Source organism: Triticum urartu, chromosome 6A (genome assembly GCF_056163025.1).
Source record: "Triticum urartu cultivar PI428250 chromosome 6A, HENAU_Tu73, whole genome shotgun sequence".
NCBI lineage: Eukaryota > Viridiplantae > Streptophyta > Magnoliopsida > Poales > Poaceae > Triticum > Triticum urartu.
The window spans coordinates 563,745,979-563,763,955 of record NC_141878.1 but is presented as its reverse complement, the minus strand read 5'-3'; the positions used below and the strand labels follow the sequence as shown (position 1 = coordinate 563,763,955).

At 49.3% G+C, this 17,977-nt stretch overlaps 1 protein-coding gene and 1 pseudogene across 1 annotated transcript; one reads left to right on the top strand and one right to left on the bottom strand.

Annotated features, from left to right (window-relative positions):
- Positions 1–8,498: 8,498 nt before the first annotated feature.
- Positions 8,499–9,471, bottom strand: LOC147966359 (uncharacterized; annotated as a pseudogene).
- A 2,906-nt stretch (positions 9,472–12,377) lies between these two features.
- LOC147966358 (zinc finger (CCCH-type) family protein / D111/G-patch domain-containing protein) lies at positions 12,378–16,136 on the top strand. Its single transcript, XM_087528839.1, has 4 exons — positions 12,378–12,637; positions 13,362–13,679; positions 14,509–14,569; positions 14,837–16,136. Exons 1-4 carry the CDS (start codon positions 12,500–12,502, stop codon positions 15,859–15,861), a joined length of 1,542 nt encoding a protein of 513 aa, XP_087384965.1. The 5' UTR covers positions 12,378–12,499; the 3' UTR covers positions 15,862–16,136.
- The last annotated feature ends 1,841 nt before the right edge of the window (positions 16,137–17,977 follow it).

The following is a 17,977-nucleotide window of genomic DNA, read 5'->3' as shown; positions in this document are numbered from 1 at the left end:
CCGGACCATTCCGAAACTCCTCGTGACGTCCGGGATCTCATCCGGGACTCCGAACAACTTTCAGGTTACTGCATATTCATATCTCTACAACCCTAGCGTCACCGAACCTTAAGTGTGTAGACCCTACGGGTTCGGGAGACATGTAGACATGACCGAGATGGCTCTCCGGTCAATAACCAACAGCGGGATCTGGATACCCATGTTGGCTCCCACATGCTCCTCGATGATCTCATCGGATGAACCACGATGTCGAGGATTCAAGCAACCCCGTATACAATTCCCTTTGTCAATCGGTACGTTACTTGTCCGAGATTGGATCGTCGGTATCCCAATACCTCGTTCAATCTCGTTACCGGCAAGTCACTTTACTTGTACCGTAATGCATGATCCCGTGACCAGACACTTGGTCACTTTGAGCTCATTATGATGATGCATTACCGAGTGGGCCCAGAGATACCTCTCCGTCATATGGAGTGACAAATCCCAGTCTTGATCCGTGTCAACCCAACAGACACTTTCGGAGATACCCGTAGTATACCTTTATAGTCACCCAGTTACGTTGTGACGTTTGGTACACCCAAAGCACTCCTACGGCATCCGGGAGTTACACGATCTCATGGTCTAAGGAAAAGATACTTGACATTGGAAAAACTCTAGCAAACGAACTATACGATCTTGTGTTAAGTTTAGGATTGGGTCTTGTCCATCACATCATTCTCCTAATGATGTGATCTCGTTATCAATGACATCCAATGTCCATAGTCAGGAAACCATGACTATCTGTTGATCAACGAGCTAGTCAACTAGAGGCTTACTAGGGACATGTTGGTGTCTATGTATTCACACATGTATTACGATTTCCGGATAACACAATTATAGCATGAATAAAAGACAATTATCATGAACAAGGAAATATAACAATAATCCTTTTATTATTGCCTCTAGGGCATATTTCCAACAACAGCTGCATTCACTTTAGATAGGACACCATATAAGTCCGTTGAGGAGACGCCGTGTGAACATTGGTTTGGCAAGAAACCAAAGTTGTCGTTTCCTAATGTTTGGGGCTGCGATGCTTAAGTCTTCAGCCGGAGAAGCTCGAACCCAAAGCGGACAAACACATCTTCATAGGATACCCAAAGGTGACAGTTGGGTATACCTTCTATCTCAGATCCGAGGGCAAATTGTTTGTCGCTGAGAACGGGTCCTGTCTCGAGAAGGAGTTTCTCTCGAAAGAATTGAGTGGGAGGAAGATAGAACTTGATGAGGTTGTCGAACCTTTATTTCAACCAGAAAGTGATGCAACACAGAAAGATGTTTTCTATGGCACCTACGTCTGTTGAATAGGAAGTTAATGATAGTGATCATGAAGCTTCGGATCAAGTTGCTATCAAACCTCGTAGGTCGACAAGGATATGTGCTACTCCTGAGTGGTACGGTAATCCTGTCTCAGATATCATGTTGTTGGACAACAATGAACCTACGAGCTATGGAGAAGCGATGGTGGGCCCGTATTCCGACAAATGGTTAGAAGCCATGAAATCCGAGATAGGATCCATGTATCAGAACAGAGTATGGACTTTGGTGCACTTGCCCGATGATCGGCAAGCCATAGAGATAAATGGATCTTTAAGAAGAAGACAGACGTGGGCGGTAATGTTACTGTCTATGAAGCTCGACTTGTGGGAAAGAATCTTTTCACAAGTTCAAGGAGTTGACTACGATGAGAATTTCTCACCCGTAGCGATGCTTCAGTCCGTCGGAATCATGATAGCATTAGCTGTATTTTTCGATTATGAAATCTTACAGATGGATGTCAAAACAAGTTTTATTACCAGTTTTCGTAAGAAAAGTTGTATGTGATACAATAAAAGGTTTTGTCGATCCTAAGGATGCTAAAAGGTATGCCGGATCCAGCAATCCTTCTATGGACTAGAGCAAGCATCTCGGAATCGGAATATATGTTTTGATGGAGTGATCAAAGCTTTTAGGTTTATACAATGTTTGCTAGAAACTTGTATTTACAAGAAAGTGAGTGGGAGCACTATAACATTTCTGATAAGTATATGTGGATGACATATTGTTGATCCGAAATAATGTAGAATTTCTAGAAAGCATAAACGGTTGTTTGAAGAGTGTTTTTCAAAGGAAGACCTAGATAAAGCTGCTTACATATTGGGCATCAAGATTTATAGAGATAGATCAAGACGCCTGATGGTGCTTTCAAAGAACGCACACCTTGACATGTTTTTGAAGGAGTTCAAAATAGATCAGTCAAAGAAGGGGTTCTTACCTGAGTTGTAAGGTGTGAAGTTGAGTAAGACCCAAAGCTTGACCACGGCAGTAGAAAGAGAAAGGACGAAGGTCGTCCCCTATGCTTTTGTCATAGGCTCTATACGGTATGCCATGCTGAAGTACCGCACCTGATGTGTGCCTTGCCACATGTCTGGCAAGAGGGTACAAAGGTGATCTAGGAATGGATCACCAGATAGCGGTCAAAATTTTCCTTAGAGGAATAAGGAAATGTTTCTCGGTTATGGAGGTGATAAAGAGTTCGACATAAAGAGTTACGTCGATGCAAGCTTAACACCTATCCGGATAGCTCTGAGTAGAGATACCGGATACGTATAATGGAGCAACAATTTGGAATAGCTCCAAGTGGAACGTGGTAGCATCATCTACGATATGACATAAAGTTTTGCGAAATACATAGGGATCTGAATATGGCAAGACCCGTTGACTACAACCTCTCTCACAAGCATAACATGATCAAACCCTGAACTCTTTGAGTGTTTATCACATAGTGATGTGAACTACATCATTGAGTCTAGTAGACTCTTGGATGTTGGTCACATGGCGATGTGACCTGTGAGTGTTAATCATATGGCGATGTGAACTAGATTATTGACTCTAGTGCAAGTGGGAGACTGTTGGAAATATGCCCTAGAGGCAATAATAAATTGGTTATTATTATATTTCCTTGTTCATGATAATCGTTTATTATCCATGCTAGAATTGTATTGATAGGAAACTCAGATACATGTGTGGATACATAGACAACACCATGTCCCTAGTAAGCCTCTAGTTGACTAGCTCGTTGATCAATAGATGGTTACGGTTTCCTGACCATGGGCATTGGGTGTCATTGATAACGGGATCACATCATTAGGAGAATGATGTGATGGACAAGACCCAATCCTAAGCCTAGCACAAAGATCGTGTAGTTCGTATGCTAAAGCTTTTCTAATGTCAAGTATCATTTCCTTAGACCATGAGATTGTGCAACTCCCGGATACCGTAGGAATGCCTTGGGTGTACCAAACGTCACAACATAACTGGGTGGCTATAAAGGTTCACTACAGGTATCTCCGAAAGTGTCTGTTGGGTTGGCACGAATCGAGACTGGGATTTGTCACTCCGTGTAACGGAGAGGTATCTCTGGGCCCACTCAGTAGGACATCATCATAATGTGCACAATGTGATCAAGGAGTTGATCACGGGATGATGTGTTACGGAACGAGTAAAGAGACTTGTCGGTAACGAGATTGAACAAGGTATCGGGATACCGACGATCGAATCTCGGGCAAGTATCGTACCGATGGACAAAGGGAATTGTATACGGGATTGATTAAATCCTTGACATCGTGGTTCATCCGATGAGATCATCGTGGAACATGTGGGAGCCAACATGGGTATCCAGATCCCGCTGTTGGTTATTGACCGAAGAGTTGTCTCGGCCATGTCTGCATGACTCCCGAACCCGTAGGGTCTACACACTTAAGGTTCGATGACGCTAGGGTTATAGGGAAAGTATGTACGTGGTTACCGAATGTTGTTCGGATTCCCGGATGAGATCCCGGACGTCACGAGGAGTTCCGGAATGGTCCGGATGTAAAGATTAATATATAGGAAGTATGGTTTTGGCCACCGGAAGTGTTTCGGGCATCACCGGTAGTGTACCGGGACCACCGGAGGGGTCCGGGGGTCCACCAGGTGGGGCCACCAGCCCCGGAGGCCTACATGGGCCAATAGTGGGAAGGGACCAGCCCCTAGGTGGGCTGGAGCGCCTCCCACCAAGGCCCAAGGCGCCTCCAAGAGGGGAGGAGGGCAAACCCTAGGGCAGATGGGCCCTAAGGCCCACCTCAGGTGCGCCTCCCCCTCTCCCCCTTGTGGCCGCCACCCTAGATGGGATCTAGGGCTGCCGCCACCCCTAGGGAGGAAACCCTAGGTGGGGGCGCAGCCCTCCCTCTCCCCTATATATAGTGGAGGCAAAGGGGCAGCCTAACAGATGAAGTTCCTCCCCTGTTGGCGCAGCCCTACCCCTATCCCTCCTCGTCTCTCGTAGTGCTTGGCGAAGCCCTGCTGGAGTCCCGCGCTCCTCCACCACCACCACGCCGTCGTGCTGCTACTGGATGGAGTCTTCCCCAACATCTCCTTCTCCCCTTGCTGGATCAAGGCATAGGAGACGTCACCGGGCTGTACGTGTGTTGAACGCGGAGGTGCCGTCCATTCGGCACCCGGATCATCGGTGATTTGGATCACGACGAGTACGACTCCATCAACCCCGTTCACTTGAACGCTTCCGCTTAGCGATCTACAAGGGTATTTAGATGCACTCCCCTTCCCCTCGTTGCTAGATTACTCCATAGATTGATCTTGGTGATGCGTAGAAAGTTTTAAATTTCTGCTACGATCCCCAACATCCACTTCCGCAGTCAGTGCGGCGGACGCAAGCAGAGAAGCCTGCATACGCATATTGACTCCTTTCTGTTAGACTCTTGCGAATTTTATTTGATCCTCTATTCAGCTTTTCTTCCCGAATGCCAAACAGAGCATCAGGGGCTACTGTCTATGCGGTAATATTATTTACACATTCTTTACTTACCTCAAAGCCTGTTAAAAGGCTAGTACAAGCTTCAGTCAGTCCGCTCTTGGCGGACTGAACCTTCTGGATCACCACACTCATAATAGTGCGGTGCCCCTCGTCGATGGAGGCGCCTTGGAGCGCCTCCAACATATTGTCCGGCGCCTCCGGTTGGACGGAGGTCACCGGCACAGCGGGCTTGCTCCTCTTGGAAGGAGGTCGCCCGCCGGACTCTGGAACCTTTGAAGGTTCCAGAGCGGTGTCCGGCCTAGGGCCGGACTTGGAGCCCTGGGGGGTTTCACCCCCTTTACTCCTGGAGTTCGGGAGGTCGCCTTGCGGCGCCTCCAGGACCACCTCCTCCCGGCTCAGAACCTGTTGGGACAACACTTCGGTGTCGTCTGTAGGGCGGGGGGAGGAAGCCATCGGAAGCGAGTTCACATCCGACGAGTCCGGTGAGCCGCTCGACGACGCGTCGAGCCGATCTTTGGGTGGGCTGCATAAACACATTCGACATAAGGGAAATCTGTGCAATAAACGAATACTATGAATTACTCTGGTATCCGGATACTTACGATTTCGCCAGGGGCTTGGCCCTGGGCGCCCACTCCTCTCCACCGTCGTCGGCGTCGGCGGAATAGTCCGGAGGAAGGGTTTTCCCCTTCTTGGACCCTTCGGCCTCCCCAGTTGGGGCGGCCTTCCTTTTCTTCCCTTCCCCCGCTGGAGGGGGAGGGGTCTCTTCTTCCTCCTCCTCGTCTTCGCGGGAGGAGTGCGTCTTGGATTCGTCGGATGATGAATCCGACACCTTCGGGCGTCGGGCACTCTTTCGAGTCCCCGTGACCTTCTTCTTAACCTTCTTCTCCGGCACCACATAGGGTGCCGGAACCAGCAGCCTCGCCAAGCGAGTGTCCACTGGGCCTTCGGGCAAAGGAGCCGGACGGTTGATCTGTCCGGACGTCACCTGCCAATCCTGTCAAAGGAAAGGGAGCTTAGATCCCGCATGGAGTCAAACTATGAAAAATTGATACCCTGTAAAAGGAAAAAACAGCTTACCGCAAGAGCGTGATGCTGCGCACTGAATCCGCGATACTCAGTAGCGGATGCGGGAGCCACGACGCCCTTGAAAAGCACCTTCCAGGCATCTTCGTATGTCGTGTCGAAGAGCCTGCTTAGAGTTTGGTGCCGCGCCGGGTCGAACTCCCACAGGTTGAAAGCCCGTTGTTGGCACGGGAGGATCAAGCGGATGAGCATAACCTGGACTACGTTGACAAGTTTGAGCTTCTTGTCCACCAGGGTTTTGACGCATGTTTGGAGTCCGGTCAGCTCTCCTTTTTTACCCCATGACAGGCCCGTCTCTTTCCAGGACGTGAGCTGCGTTGGGGATCCGGACCGGAACTCGGGGGCTGCGACCCACTTAGGGTCGCGTGGCTCGGTGATGTAAAACCACCCCGATTGCCACCCCTTCAGGGTCACCATAAAGGAGCCCTCGAGCCATAGGACGTTGGCCATCTTGCCCACCATGGCGCCTCCGCACTCTGCCTGGTTGCCGCGCACCACCTTCGGCTTGACGTTGAAAGTCTTGAGCCATAGGCCGAAATGGGGGCGGATGCGGAGGAAAGCCTCGCACACGACAATGAACGCCGAGATGTTGAGGACGAAATTCGGGGCCAGATAGTGGAAATCCAGGCCATAGTAGAACATGAGCCCCCGGACAAATGGATGGAGAGGGAAACCCAGTCCGCGGAGGAAATGGGGGAGGAACACCACCCTCTCATGGGGCCTAGGGGTGGGGATGAGCTGCCCCTCTTCGGGAAGCCGGTGCGCAATGTCGTTAGACAGGTATCCGGCCTTCCTTGGTTTTTTGATGTGCCCCTCCATAACGGAGGAGGCCATCCACTTGCCTCCCGCTCCGGACATGGCTGGAGAAGGTTGAGGTGGGGAGTGCGGACTTGGGCGCTGGAGCTCGAGTGCGCGAGAATGGATAAGCAAGGGAGGAAGAAGGCGTAGGTGAAAAGGTGGATCCTTATCCCCTTATATGGGTGGACGCAACTACATCTCCCCACCAGCCTGGTAAAACTCGCTTATCTCCCAAGCGCCGTAATCAATGGCGCGGTTGGGTTACCCACGCCCGTATTGATGAGAATCCCGGAATAAGGGGACACGATCTCTGCTTTAACAAGACGTGCCAAGGAAACCGCCTCGCATAACGCGCTGAGATGGGACAGTAAAACGGTTCGAATAAAAGCTTGGCCGTGGGGTGATCTCACACTACGGAATACGTCAGCAGATTAGATTTGTGTAAATATTATTCTCTCTATGGCAATATGTGGAAACTTATTTTGCAGAGCCGGACACTATCTTTGTGTTCAAACACTTCTATGAAGTACTTGGAGGAGGAACCCGCCTTACAATGCCGAAGACAATCTGCGCGCCGGACTCGTCGTCATTGAAGCCTGGTTCAGGGGCTACTGACGGAGTCCTGGATTAGGGGGTGTCCGGATGGCCGGACTATACCTTCAGCCGGACTCCTGGACTATGAAGATACAAGATTGAAGACTTCGTCCCGTGTCCGGGAGGGACTTTCCTTGGCGTGGAAGGCAAGCTTGGCGATACGGATATGCAGATCTCCTACCATTGTAACCGACTCTATGTAACCCCAACCCTATCCGGTGCCTATATAAACCGGAGGGTTTTAGTCCGTAGGACAACATACACACATCAACAATCATACCATAGGCTAGCTTCTAGGGTTTAGCCTCCTCGATCTCGTGGTAGATCTACTCTTGTACTACCCATATCATCAATATTAATCAAGCAGGACATAGGGTTTTACCTCCATCGAGAGGGCCCGAACCTGGGTAAAACTTCGTGTCCCTTGCCTCCTGTTACCATCCAGCCTAGACGCACAGTTCGGGACCCCCTACCCGAGATCCGCCGGTTTTGACACCGACAGACATGATAAGAGAAGACGGCAATGTCTTCTCTCTCACAGGGATTTCGTTTATTGCCAGTTGCAAGTACTTATAGCATCTTGAATGCAGAACATTATGTTATTCATATAAAAGGATGAATAAACAATGTAACATACTAGATCATACTCCGCGCGCTGCAGAAATTTGTTGCAGTATATTCAATGAAAATTGATTGTATATACATCACTATTAGATTACTAATAGATGGGATATCTTTGTTCACAACATATGTGCATTTAGTTACAAGTTGAAAGGGAGTTGGAAAAAATAGTCTCGACTAGTCCGAGAGAATGAAACTATTATGGATGAGTAGTTGAAAGGGAGTTGGAAAAAATAGCATGCACTAGTGGGAGAGAATGAAACTAGCATGGAGGATGCATGCATACATGCAATTAATTGGTAAGGCTAATTGGCCTGACAATCATGATGAGGTGACACATTTGAATGTGTACTAATAAACTAAGCAGTGAAGGCTAACTTCTTAGTTATGAAAATTTTGACACTTTAGACCAATACATTCAAAAATAAGATAGTGAAATCATCAAACTATGTAATTACATATTGAAAATGTCGCAATACAATTGCAAAAACATCTTTCTTACTTCATCAACAACTAATACTTTAATACTTTTGTCACAATAAGTTGGCAAAGTGATCTGATCTAGTCACGAACGATGCACGAGAACCAACCAAAACGGCGTGCGCAATAGCTCCGTAGCACCTTCACACTCATGCACCACCTCCTTGTTTGCTCCAATGGCGTACATGTGCAAGCAGTTGTCGTAAGGGTTCATCCAATACACGGTGTTAGGACGCAACCTGAACTTGTTGGCAGGACACCACGTTGCGTGAAAGCCGCCCGAGTTTGCAAGTATCGCCCGACCGCCAATGTTGTTCACCCGGACACATCTCGATCTGCCAAAACCCCACCTTGTAGATGGCGACGTCGTTGATGGTGCGCATATCAAAGCCCGCAAAGAAGATCCACACCATGTAAAGCTTGCCGTCCAGGTCGAGGAGGGACAAGTATGCGTTCACGCACCCATCGCCGATCGGATGGAAGGTGAGCTTTACTCCTTTGGTTTTTACGGTGCTTAGCCTTGGCTCCGGCGAGAACTCAAGCACGCCGCACTTATTCTGATGGATCGGATAGTAGAACTTGTCACCGGATGGCACTAGACCGAAGACGTGCCTCTTGTTCCACGACGTCCGGTGTTCCCCGATCTTCACCAACTTGCCTCCGAGATCGTACTCGTGCCTTACCCACTCCGGCGTCGCTGAACCGGTGTGGCAGTACCAGAGGACGGTGCTCTCATATGGCTCGGCCAGGACCACCGTGCAGCCACCGGGAGCTGTGGGATCGCCTGACAGCGTGCAGTTGGAGCCCACCGGCGGAGCTTGCATGAACGACGGCAGGGCAACCCGGCCGTGCTCCGGATCCTGCGGGTCCCATAGGAAGGTGGCGGAGGTGTCCGGGTCCCAGGCCAGCACCCAGCCCTGCGCCGTGACCCAGTTCCGCTTGGTTAGCAGCGGGCCGATCTCGCACGGCCGGTACACGTCGTCGGCGGCAGCGTACAACTTCGTGCCCCGCTCGTCGCCGTACTCGAAGAAGAGGCACGGCAGTGGCGACATCACCATGACGACTGAGATATTCCTCTCGCGCACGTCACGAGGAGCTGTGACAGCTTATCTTGGTTTTCCGGTGACCGGCCGATGCGGCAGCGTTGTGCTGCACGCGGCGACGATGAGTTTGGGTTCAATACGGAGTCGTACTCAGAGCATCTCCAACAAGTGTCAGTCGCGCCGCGCGCAAAAAACAGATATGCCGCGCGCGCATCGTCTGGTTTGGCGCGGCGCGCAGCGCTGGCTCCAGCAGCCGCGCTAAAATGCAGCGCGCGCGCCGCTCCAGCAGCGCGCCAAAATGCAGCACGCGCGACTCGCCGGTGCATTGCATATGGCATTTTCAACACAAAATGATGAACATTTTCAACACAATAAAAATTTCACACAAACAAGGTGATGAAGTTCATGCCCACGAGTTTAAAATCATGCCCACAAGTTTATCCAACCAAGTTCAAAATGCAAATCAAGTTCGATACACAAATGAAAGACACATCATTCCTCGTCCTCGTCTTCGTCCTCGTCCTCATCTTCGGAAGACAATTCTTCCGCCTCCGAAGATGAATCTTCCTCCCTCTCCTCATCGCGCACCGCATCACGTGAAGCTCCGACAATGTTGGCAAGATCTTCAACGGCATCTTCATGGGAATGTGTGCGAGGAGGCACATCGAAAGACATTCCGCCCATGGTGGCCGGAGGTGCACCCATGCCTCCCATGAGAGAAGCAAAACTCATGCCTCCCATGGTGGCCATAGCGTCGAGGGGTGCTCCAAAGCCAGCCATGCCTCCCATTGCACCTAAACCGCCCACGATACCTCCGAGGCCACCCATGCCACCCATGGCGCCGAGGCCACCGCCACCCATTGCACGAACCATGGCTCTTTTTTGTATCAAGACTTCTTGTTGGGCAAGATTGACATACTCCTTTTGCACCTCATTGAGGTTAGTTGTGTCCAAGAAGAACAAGTTCTTCTCCCATTCCAACAATCTAGTTCGCTCCTTATTGCTCACCTTCCTCTCCTCCAAAGTCACCTTCCTCTCCTCGGCCGCCACCCTCCTCTCCTCGGCCGCGGCATCTTGGGTCCTTGCCATTTTCCTCACCTCGTTGGCTTCTTTTCTTGCCTTCACAATAGCTTCCATAGCATTTTTGAGCTCATCATCTCCTTTCCTCTTCTTCTTTTCGGTTTTGTCTTTCTTGCACCCATCCGGTCGCTTTGGCTTCGAGTATGAAACCGAGTTGGGTGTGGGGCTTCTCTTGCCGTCATCACTTGATGCATCATCCTCATCATCATTTCATCCAACTTAATTGTTCGCTTCCGTTTGTCGCTCAAATGCAAATCATCCAAATCTTCACGCTTCTTCCATTTCTCATCATCCTTCAACACTTCATAGCAATGAGACAAAGTAAATACCCTTCCTTTCTTGATCTTCCCCTTCTTGGTTTTCCTCTCCTCTTCTTTGAACAAGTTTTGCGCAATGTTGTACTACATGAAAACAAAGCAAGTTAGCACCAACAACAAGAAAAACAAAGCAAGTTAGCACCAACAACAAGCAAAACAAAGCAAGTTAGCACCAACATGTAAGATGAAATGGCACTTACTCTATCGTCCTCATTTGTGCCACTTAGGTTCAACTTGTCAACCGCCTTTTGACAGGCCGCCCACCTTTGACAATCCGAGTTGATTGTCGACCACCGGGACCTAAGTGATCAGTTGGAGCAGTCAATTCCACTCACGTTGCGAGCATCAAAGTGTTCCTTCATCCGGTTCCAATAAGCATCTCTACTTTGATCACCTCCAACGGATGGATCCCTCGACACTTGCAACCAAGTATTGCATAGTAAGATGTCATCGGTGTTGGTGTAATTGCCCGCTCTTCCTTTTGGTGCGTCGACAATGCCCTCACCCTCCTCGTCCACCTCGAACTCATGGTCTTCAAAATGCATGTCATTGGCTTGAGACCAATGCGAATTGTTGGAGCCAACACCCATCGTTGACATGTATGCATCATCATTGAGACTACAAATTTTTTTAAACAATGCAAATAAGCTATCTACATGTGACGAATGCATTCAAAAAATAACAAAAAAGTGAAAAGTTAGAATTTTTTTACCTTGGAGGCATTTCGTCGAACATGTTGTGCGCGCCGGCCGCCGGCTCAACGAGTGAGCTTGCCGGCGCTTCGGCAGCCGCCGCGCCCGTCGCACGTCCCGCAAGCTTCTTCCTCCTCACCTTGGAGGTGCCGGAGCCGTCCGCCGCCTTGTTTTTCTTCGCCGATGTCTTGCCCTTCTTTGGCCGCGCCGTATTGGGGAGCTTTGAGGAGGAGGGGGCGGCGGCTCGGGCCGGCGCCGGCGTGACGCCACCCGCCGCCAAGGTCATCCGCGGCGGCATGAAGAGGCCGTGCGCGAGGCCGCTGGTCGGAGGAGCTCCGGCGGAGGCGAGGCCAACGCCACCCGGGCTAGGGTTTGTGGCGGCGGCGGGGGGGGGGGGGGGGGGCTATAGGACGGGGTAAGCGGGGTGCCGGCGCGTGCGTCCATGGGTGCGGGTCGCCGGCGCCGGCGCGCGCGGGGCTTTGGAGGGGAAGAAGAAGAGCGCGCAGCGCGAGCGTCGAGTGTGCCGCGCGCGGAAGCGGGCGCCGCAAATACACCGCGCGAGGTACCGGTTCCTGCCGCGCGCCCAATTGCTTATACCGCGCGCACGATTATTGCGCGCCCGCTGGAGCCATCCGCCGGGTTGCGCGCGTGCTAAAGTGGGTATATTTACGGCGCGGCCTGTTGAAGATGCTCTCAAGTCGGGTTCCTGTTGCGCGCGCGCTCTCTCTCTCTCGGCGCGAACCGACCGAAGCGATGATGGGCCCTAGTGTCCGGGCCCGCCAAGCCCATTGAAGCCAGCCTGGCAGCCCGTGGAGTTTTCCTCCGCAGCGCCCCGGCCCACCACACCCGTCGTCCTCCCGGCGCAGTGGTGCAGCCGTACCGGCACTTCTTCACCCATCGAAATCGTCGGCCCCATCTCTTCTCCCGACCGACCGCTGTCTGGACCGGTGAGCCATGTCGGGGGAGGGGGAGGAGGACGAGGCGGCGGAGATCGAGCTGCAGCTGGAGCAGCACCTGGAGGAGCAGCGGTCCTCCCTCGCCGCCGTCGACGAGGCCCTCGCCGCCGACGCCACCAACGCGGACCTCCTCGAGGTGCGTACGCATCTGTGTGGGCCTGTCCCTGAACGTGCAGCACGGCCCAGATTGCTGATTAACTAGTTCCCAAGGGATGGGGATTCTTAGGGGTCCTAGGGATTTAGACTTCTAGGGGGCATCCCTGATTCGTCGACGCAGGGAGTAGGGAGCTAGTGGTTGTTCGAGTACAAGTAGAACCTGAATGATTGCCACTATGGATTGCCTGCTTGTGATGGGATTATGGCGTTCTGCAGTATATGCTGGATTATTAGCTGATAGTTGCAACAGTTGCTCAGTTAGGGATGTTCTATTTTGGGAGCTGAGAGCAATTGGTGTCTTGGTTTGATTACAAGAACAGTGCTCCTTTTTTAAGGCGTGGCATTGTTCCAGTGCACTTTGTCCATGGATATTGCTGCAGGGGTTGAATTAGCTCATTCATGTGTTGTTTTCCCATTGACAGCAGCTAAGCTGAGAAACTAGAAGAGATTAAGCATTGTATATTACAAGATCTATTTATACTGGCATGCGGTATTGAGAGCATGCGGTATTTGCATTGGCTGCTGCAAGAAAGTAAGGCATGTACTGTGGAAGTAGTTAGTAGCTCCCCTTTTTTCTTGCTCATTCCTTATCCCTTAGAGAAAGTTCTCGACCCCTTTTGGGGAGATATTTCATGTCACAATGTTTCATAAATCTGCATTTACACTTGTATTATATCTGAGTTAAATTATGTTTTGTTCTGAAGGTGCATGGGGAACTTCTGTCTGCGATTAAGGATGCAGAGGAAGGGCTTCTGCATTTGAAGCGTTCTAGGCTGGTGAAGCAAATCGATGAGATCTTTCCAAATCAGGAGTCAGCATCGCTATCAACTGAAGCTGCTATTGAGCCATTAGATCCAAATGATGTTGAGCCAGAACCATTGGAGCCACAGGAATTTGCAGTAGGATCAAAGTGTAGATTCAGGCACAATGATGGGCGTTGGTATAATGGATGCATTCTAGGGCTTGAAGGTTCAGGCAATGCACGGGTCTCATTTCTGACACCCACATCAGAAAAAATGTCGGTGAGTCATGCAACTTGACCTATCCTTTTTACACAAAGATTGTCTTTTGAATTGAACCAGCCTTGTTACCTGGTAACCACCAGAGTTAACCCCTTACATGCTGATATGGTTGGTATTGGTAACTATGTGGCAGTGGCTCACCAGCCAGTAGGAAATTACTTGGTCACTTTGTAGTATGTATTCCTTTTTGCCGCTTTCCCTTCTTCAAATATGCTTGTGTGTCACTTCCACTAATGCTAGGACCAGTATGGTTGTTTTGTTGAATAGCCTTTGACTATTGCACAACTGAAATAGTTCTGATTGTCACAAAATATACATTGTGGATGTCTCCACCTTTTATCTGAATTTTAAACTCAACAGAAGTCCGTCTGTTGTGAATACGATTGTCTAATGTGGACATGCATAATCAATGTAAACCCTCGCTGGGTTACAAAGCTGTTCATTTGGTTTGATTTCCAAATCCCATCTCCTCAGTAGCTATTGATGAATTGTTACCAGGCAAAGAGACGTTACATTATACTCTTCGTTACTAGAATCATGTGAAATGCGCATATACTCATTATAACCCATCTGTTCGAAAATAAAATTCTCTTGATAAAACCTGAGCGTATTGCACCCTCTGTTTGTTTCCATCCCACTCCCACGGACACCCAGAAATACACAACAAAAGCAGAAAACCCCTCTTAGAGCAGGTTACACAGGTGGGTTGCTACAAGCTACCTTTCCTTCAGCCATAACTTTCTGCTGCTTATAATATAACTGTAGTAATACCCAGAACAAAGATCATTATTCTTACCAGACTTCTAATATAAGTCTGCCCATAGTGCAGATGTGCAAGTTCTTTCTGCAGCAACGGTGTCGGTTTGCTAATAACTGCCGCTTGTCCCATGGTATGTAAATGCTTTTTTCACCGTTTGAAGGACTGAACCCTTTGGACTGTGCTTTTTTCCTGTGTCTTGTCCATTTGTTTTCACATTGAACCCTTTAAAATGAATTGCTCCTTCAATGGATTCATATTGCTTTTTTGGTTAATACTGTGTAAGTATGCAATATTTGCTTGTCCCTGTTTTCCTATGCGTTACTTTAAAGATTTGTGTATGATTCTGTACTTTCATGCTAAGTGGTATGCATGACTTCTAATTCATAATTATCTGCAGGTGTTGTGATTCCTACTTCATCCTTGAAACAGTTCACTCCAACTGCGTGGCGACAGTCCTTGGCAGGATCCAGCATACTGGCAGCTTCTGGGCACCACTCTGGCCTTTGGAGGAGAGCTGAACTCGAGTCGTGGGATGATGAGTTGAAGCGTGGTCAGGTGGTCTTTCAAGATGATGGGAGCACTGCAACGCTTCCGGGCGATTCCCTTTCTATCCCAGAATATGTTGATGTGAGCGGCGAAGATGATGAAAGAGGCTCAAGCGAGGATGAATCCGAGTTAAGTGAAGATGGCGATCAAGAGGATGAATCCATCCATCAGGGTCTTGGCCGTTTGGAAACCACAAATTTAACTGGTGTTCAGTCGGAGACCGTGATCTTTGCGAAATGGGAACAGCACACCAGAGGCGTTGCCTCCAAAATGATGGCAAAGATGGGGTATCGAGAGGGCATGGGGCTAGGCATGTCTGGCCAAGGCATGCTCGATCCAATCCCAGTCAAAGTACTACCACCCAAGCAATCACTCGACCACGCAGTCACCACAACCACGGGCGAGGACGGCAGAAGCATACACCGCACGAAAGACAAGAAGCGCAGCCGGGGCGGGCAAAGGAAGCGCGACCGGAAGTTTGCGGAGCTGGCCAGGGCCGCCAAGGCCGAGGAGGTGGAGAGGTCCGTCTTCAGCTTCATGAACAGCCAGCTGGTGAGCCAGGACGCGTCGGAAGGCTCCTCGGCCTCCAAAGCCAGGAAAGAGTCGCCATCGGGTCAGGCCAACGGGCATCCCAAGAAGGAAGACAACAGAAGGTCTCTGCTCGCGTACGACGACGAGGTGAAGGAGCTGAGGAGCCAGGTCGGGCGGCTGGAGGAGATGGTGCAGCGCAACCGCAAGGACAAGGCAGTGCACGACGCGGCATCGAGGAAGCTGGAGCAGACGCGGAAGGCGCTCGCCGACGCCGAGGCGACGCACGCCTCGGCCACCAACGCCGTCTCCAGGAAGGAGAAGGAGAAGAAGTGGTTGAAATTCTGATACGCGACGTCTGTGTGTGCACAGCCGGTGGGCGTTTAATTGGAGCTCTGTTGTAGTTGGCTGGATGTGATATCTAGTTAGAGGGGTTTTCGTATGGCCCTAGAAGTAGAACCATTCCTGTTATAGTTATCTGAACTAAGAAACATCTATGGCACAATTGGTCAGGTCTGGTCATATGCATATCTGATGGTTGGATGCTTTGCTTGGTATATTCTGCTGCTCATGGAGTTTTTACTGGTCCATGTAATATTATGTTGACTAACAGTTGATGAGTACAGTAGCTTCCTCACCCGCAAAAAAAAAAAGAGTACAGTAGCTTCCAAGGTGATGCTTGTCTGCTTCGCTTAGAGGTGCAAAATATCAATTCACTCGAAACATCCAGAAATGCAGCTCAAAAAATGAAACATCCAGAAATCAATGAAAGCGAAACTTTCACCAATATATGAGCTTCTAGTGGCTTGATTTTTTGCCTCCTCTCGTGAATATATTAACACGCCGGCATAGCAAAGGACAGAACGCATCCAAAGCATGAGCTACTTGATTGTCACCAAATTAATTGAGCTAATAGTAACTCTGTTGGTTAGCACTTCTTGTTGAAGATACAATAGTTGGTTAGCACTTGAGACTTGAGAGGGAGGAAGAAGCATCTCACACACCCACCTCTGGTCCGCCGCATCAACCGGCCGACGGCGGTGCTCCTGATCGGCGGGCTGGCCCTCGCCGTCCAGCCCCCCTGCTTCATCGTCCCCTACTGCATGCTCTCCTCCGGGCTCTGGCTTTCATGTCTCCTCCCACCTCGCCCTCACTCCTCCTGGATTGGCCGCAGGGGGGTTGTTGGGATGCTGGGTCCGGATGCCGGCGTTGCGCTCCGCGCGCGCTCGAGCTTCGGTCCTGTCCCTCTTTGCAGACATTTCGCCGTGGTAAGTAACTGATGAACTCAGCGAGATGGGAATATGTGAGCTCAGCAAGTCAATAATTTTTTTCTTATTGTGCCCATAAGTTTAATGTATACCTGCGCAACCCATTTATGAATATCTTTTCATTCTCATTGGAATCTCGTTTCGAAGTATTTCTAGACATGCTTTCTGAAATAGTAACTTTGTTTACTGTCGATGACAATAAATACAAGTTTGATAACACAAATTATGCTAGTACTTATCTATTATCTCCACTATTGGGTCATTTTCCCACTACAAACAAGTGTCGGGATTAAGCTGATTCATGATAATGAGGCTGGGTTTACATAATTTATAATTATTACTTGAAACTCATTGAGCCTTTATTTATTTACAAAATATGATGTCAATTCCATTAGCTCAGAGAGTCATATTTTTACTTATTGTACATCCTCGAATCCATAAGTTTGTACCAACAGCTAACCATTTATGGAATTTCATTTCCATTGAAACATTGTTTCCAAATATTTCTACACATGCTTTCTGAAATAGCAATTTTCTTTGATGTTGGTGATAATAAATAAAAACTTTGACCACAAAAAACATTCTCCATGTTTATTATCTCCACTATTGCATCATTTTCCTACCACAAGTAAGTGTCACGATTAGGCTGAGTCGTGATAATGTGGTTGGGTTTACATACAATAGTTCATATTGCATGAACCTCATTGAACTTTTCTTTAATTACGGAATATGTTGTTAATTCTTCTCATGATCATATTTTCGTGATAATAGATATTGGCGTACATGTTGCCAATGCAATGGTTTGCTCCATGCTTCAAGCAATGTTGCATTACAATCGTGCATTTCCTCCCAAAGTCTGGTGCATACCAGGCAAGTGGGATGAAAATCTTGCTCGTGAAGGGTTGATTCTCCATGAATGCGTAAACAGTCTTGTGCTCATTGCGCAAACAAATGGAAACCCTTGCTCGTGGAGGATTGGCTCCCCACAAAAGCAAGGGAACTCTTTCTCGTTTTGCTAAGTATGGGGTGGCATGATCCTCGCCCGTTGAGGATTAATCCTCCACAAAAGCGAGGCAATTTTGCTCACTTTTATTATAATGAAAGAAACCCTTGCTCACTTAAGATACTCAAGGGGCAAGGCAATCATTGCCAGTGACAAAGAGCAAATTTTTCTCTCTATCAAAAACAATGATTGC

What these genes read in the sequence shown, in the direction of transcription:
- LOC147966358 (XM_087528839.1), top strand. Translation starts at nt 12,500, where the DNA reads ATGTCGGGGGAGGGGGAGGAGGACGAGGCGGCGGAGATCGAGCTGCAG. An exon ending in CCACATCAGAAAAAATGTCG is followed by an intron (nt 13,680 to 14,508) that starts GTGAGTCATGCA and finishes CCCATAGTGCAG; the next exon opens with ATGTGCAAGTTCTTTCTGCA. An exon ending in TAACTGCCGCTTGTCCCATG is followed by an intron (nt 14,570 to 14,836) that starts GTATGTAAATGC and finishes AATTATCTGCAG; the next exon opens with GTGTTGTGATTCCTACTTCA.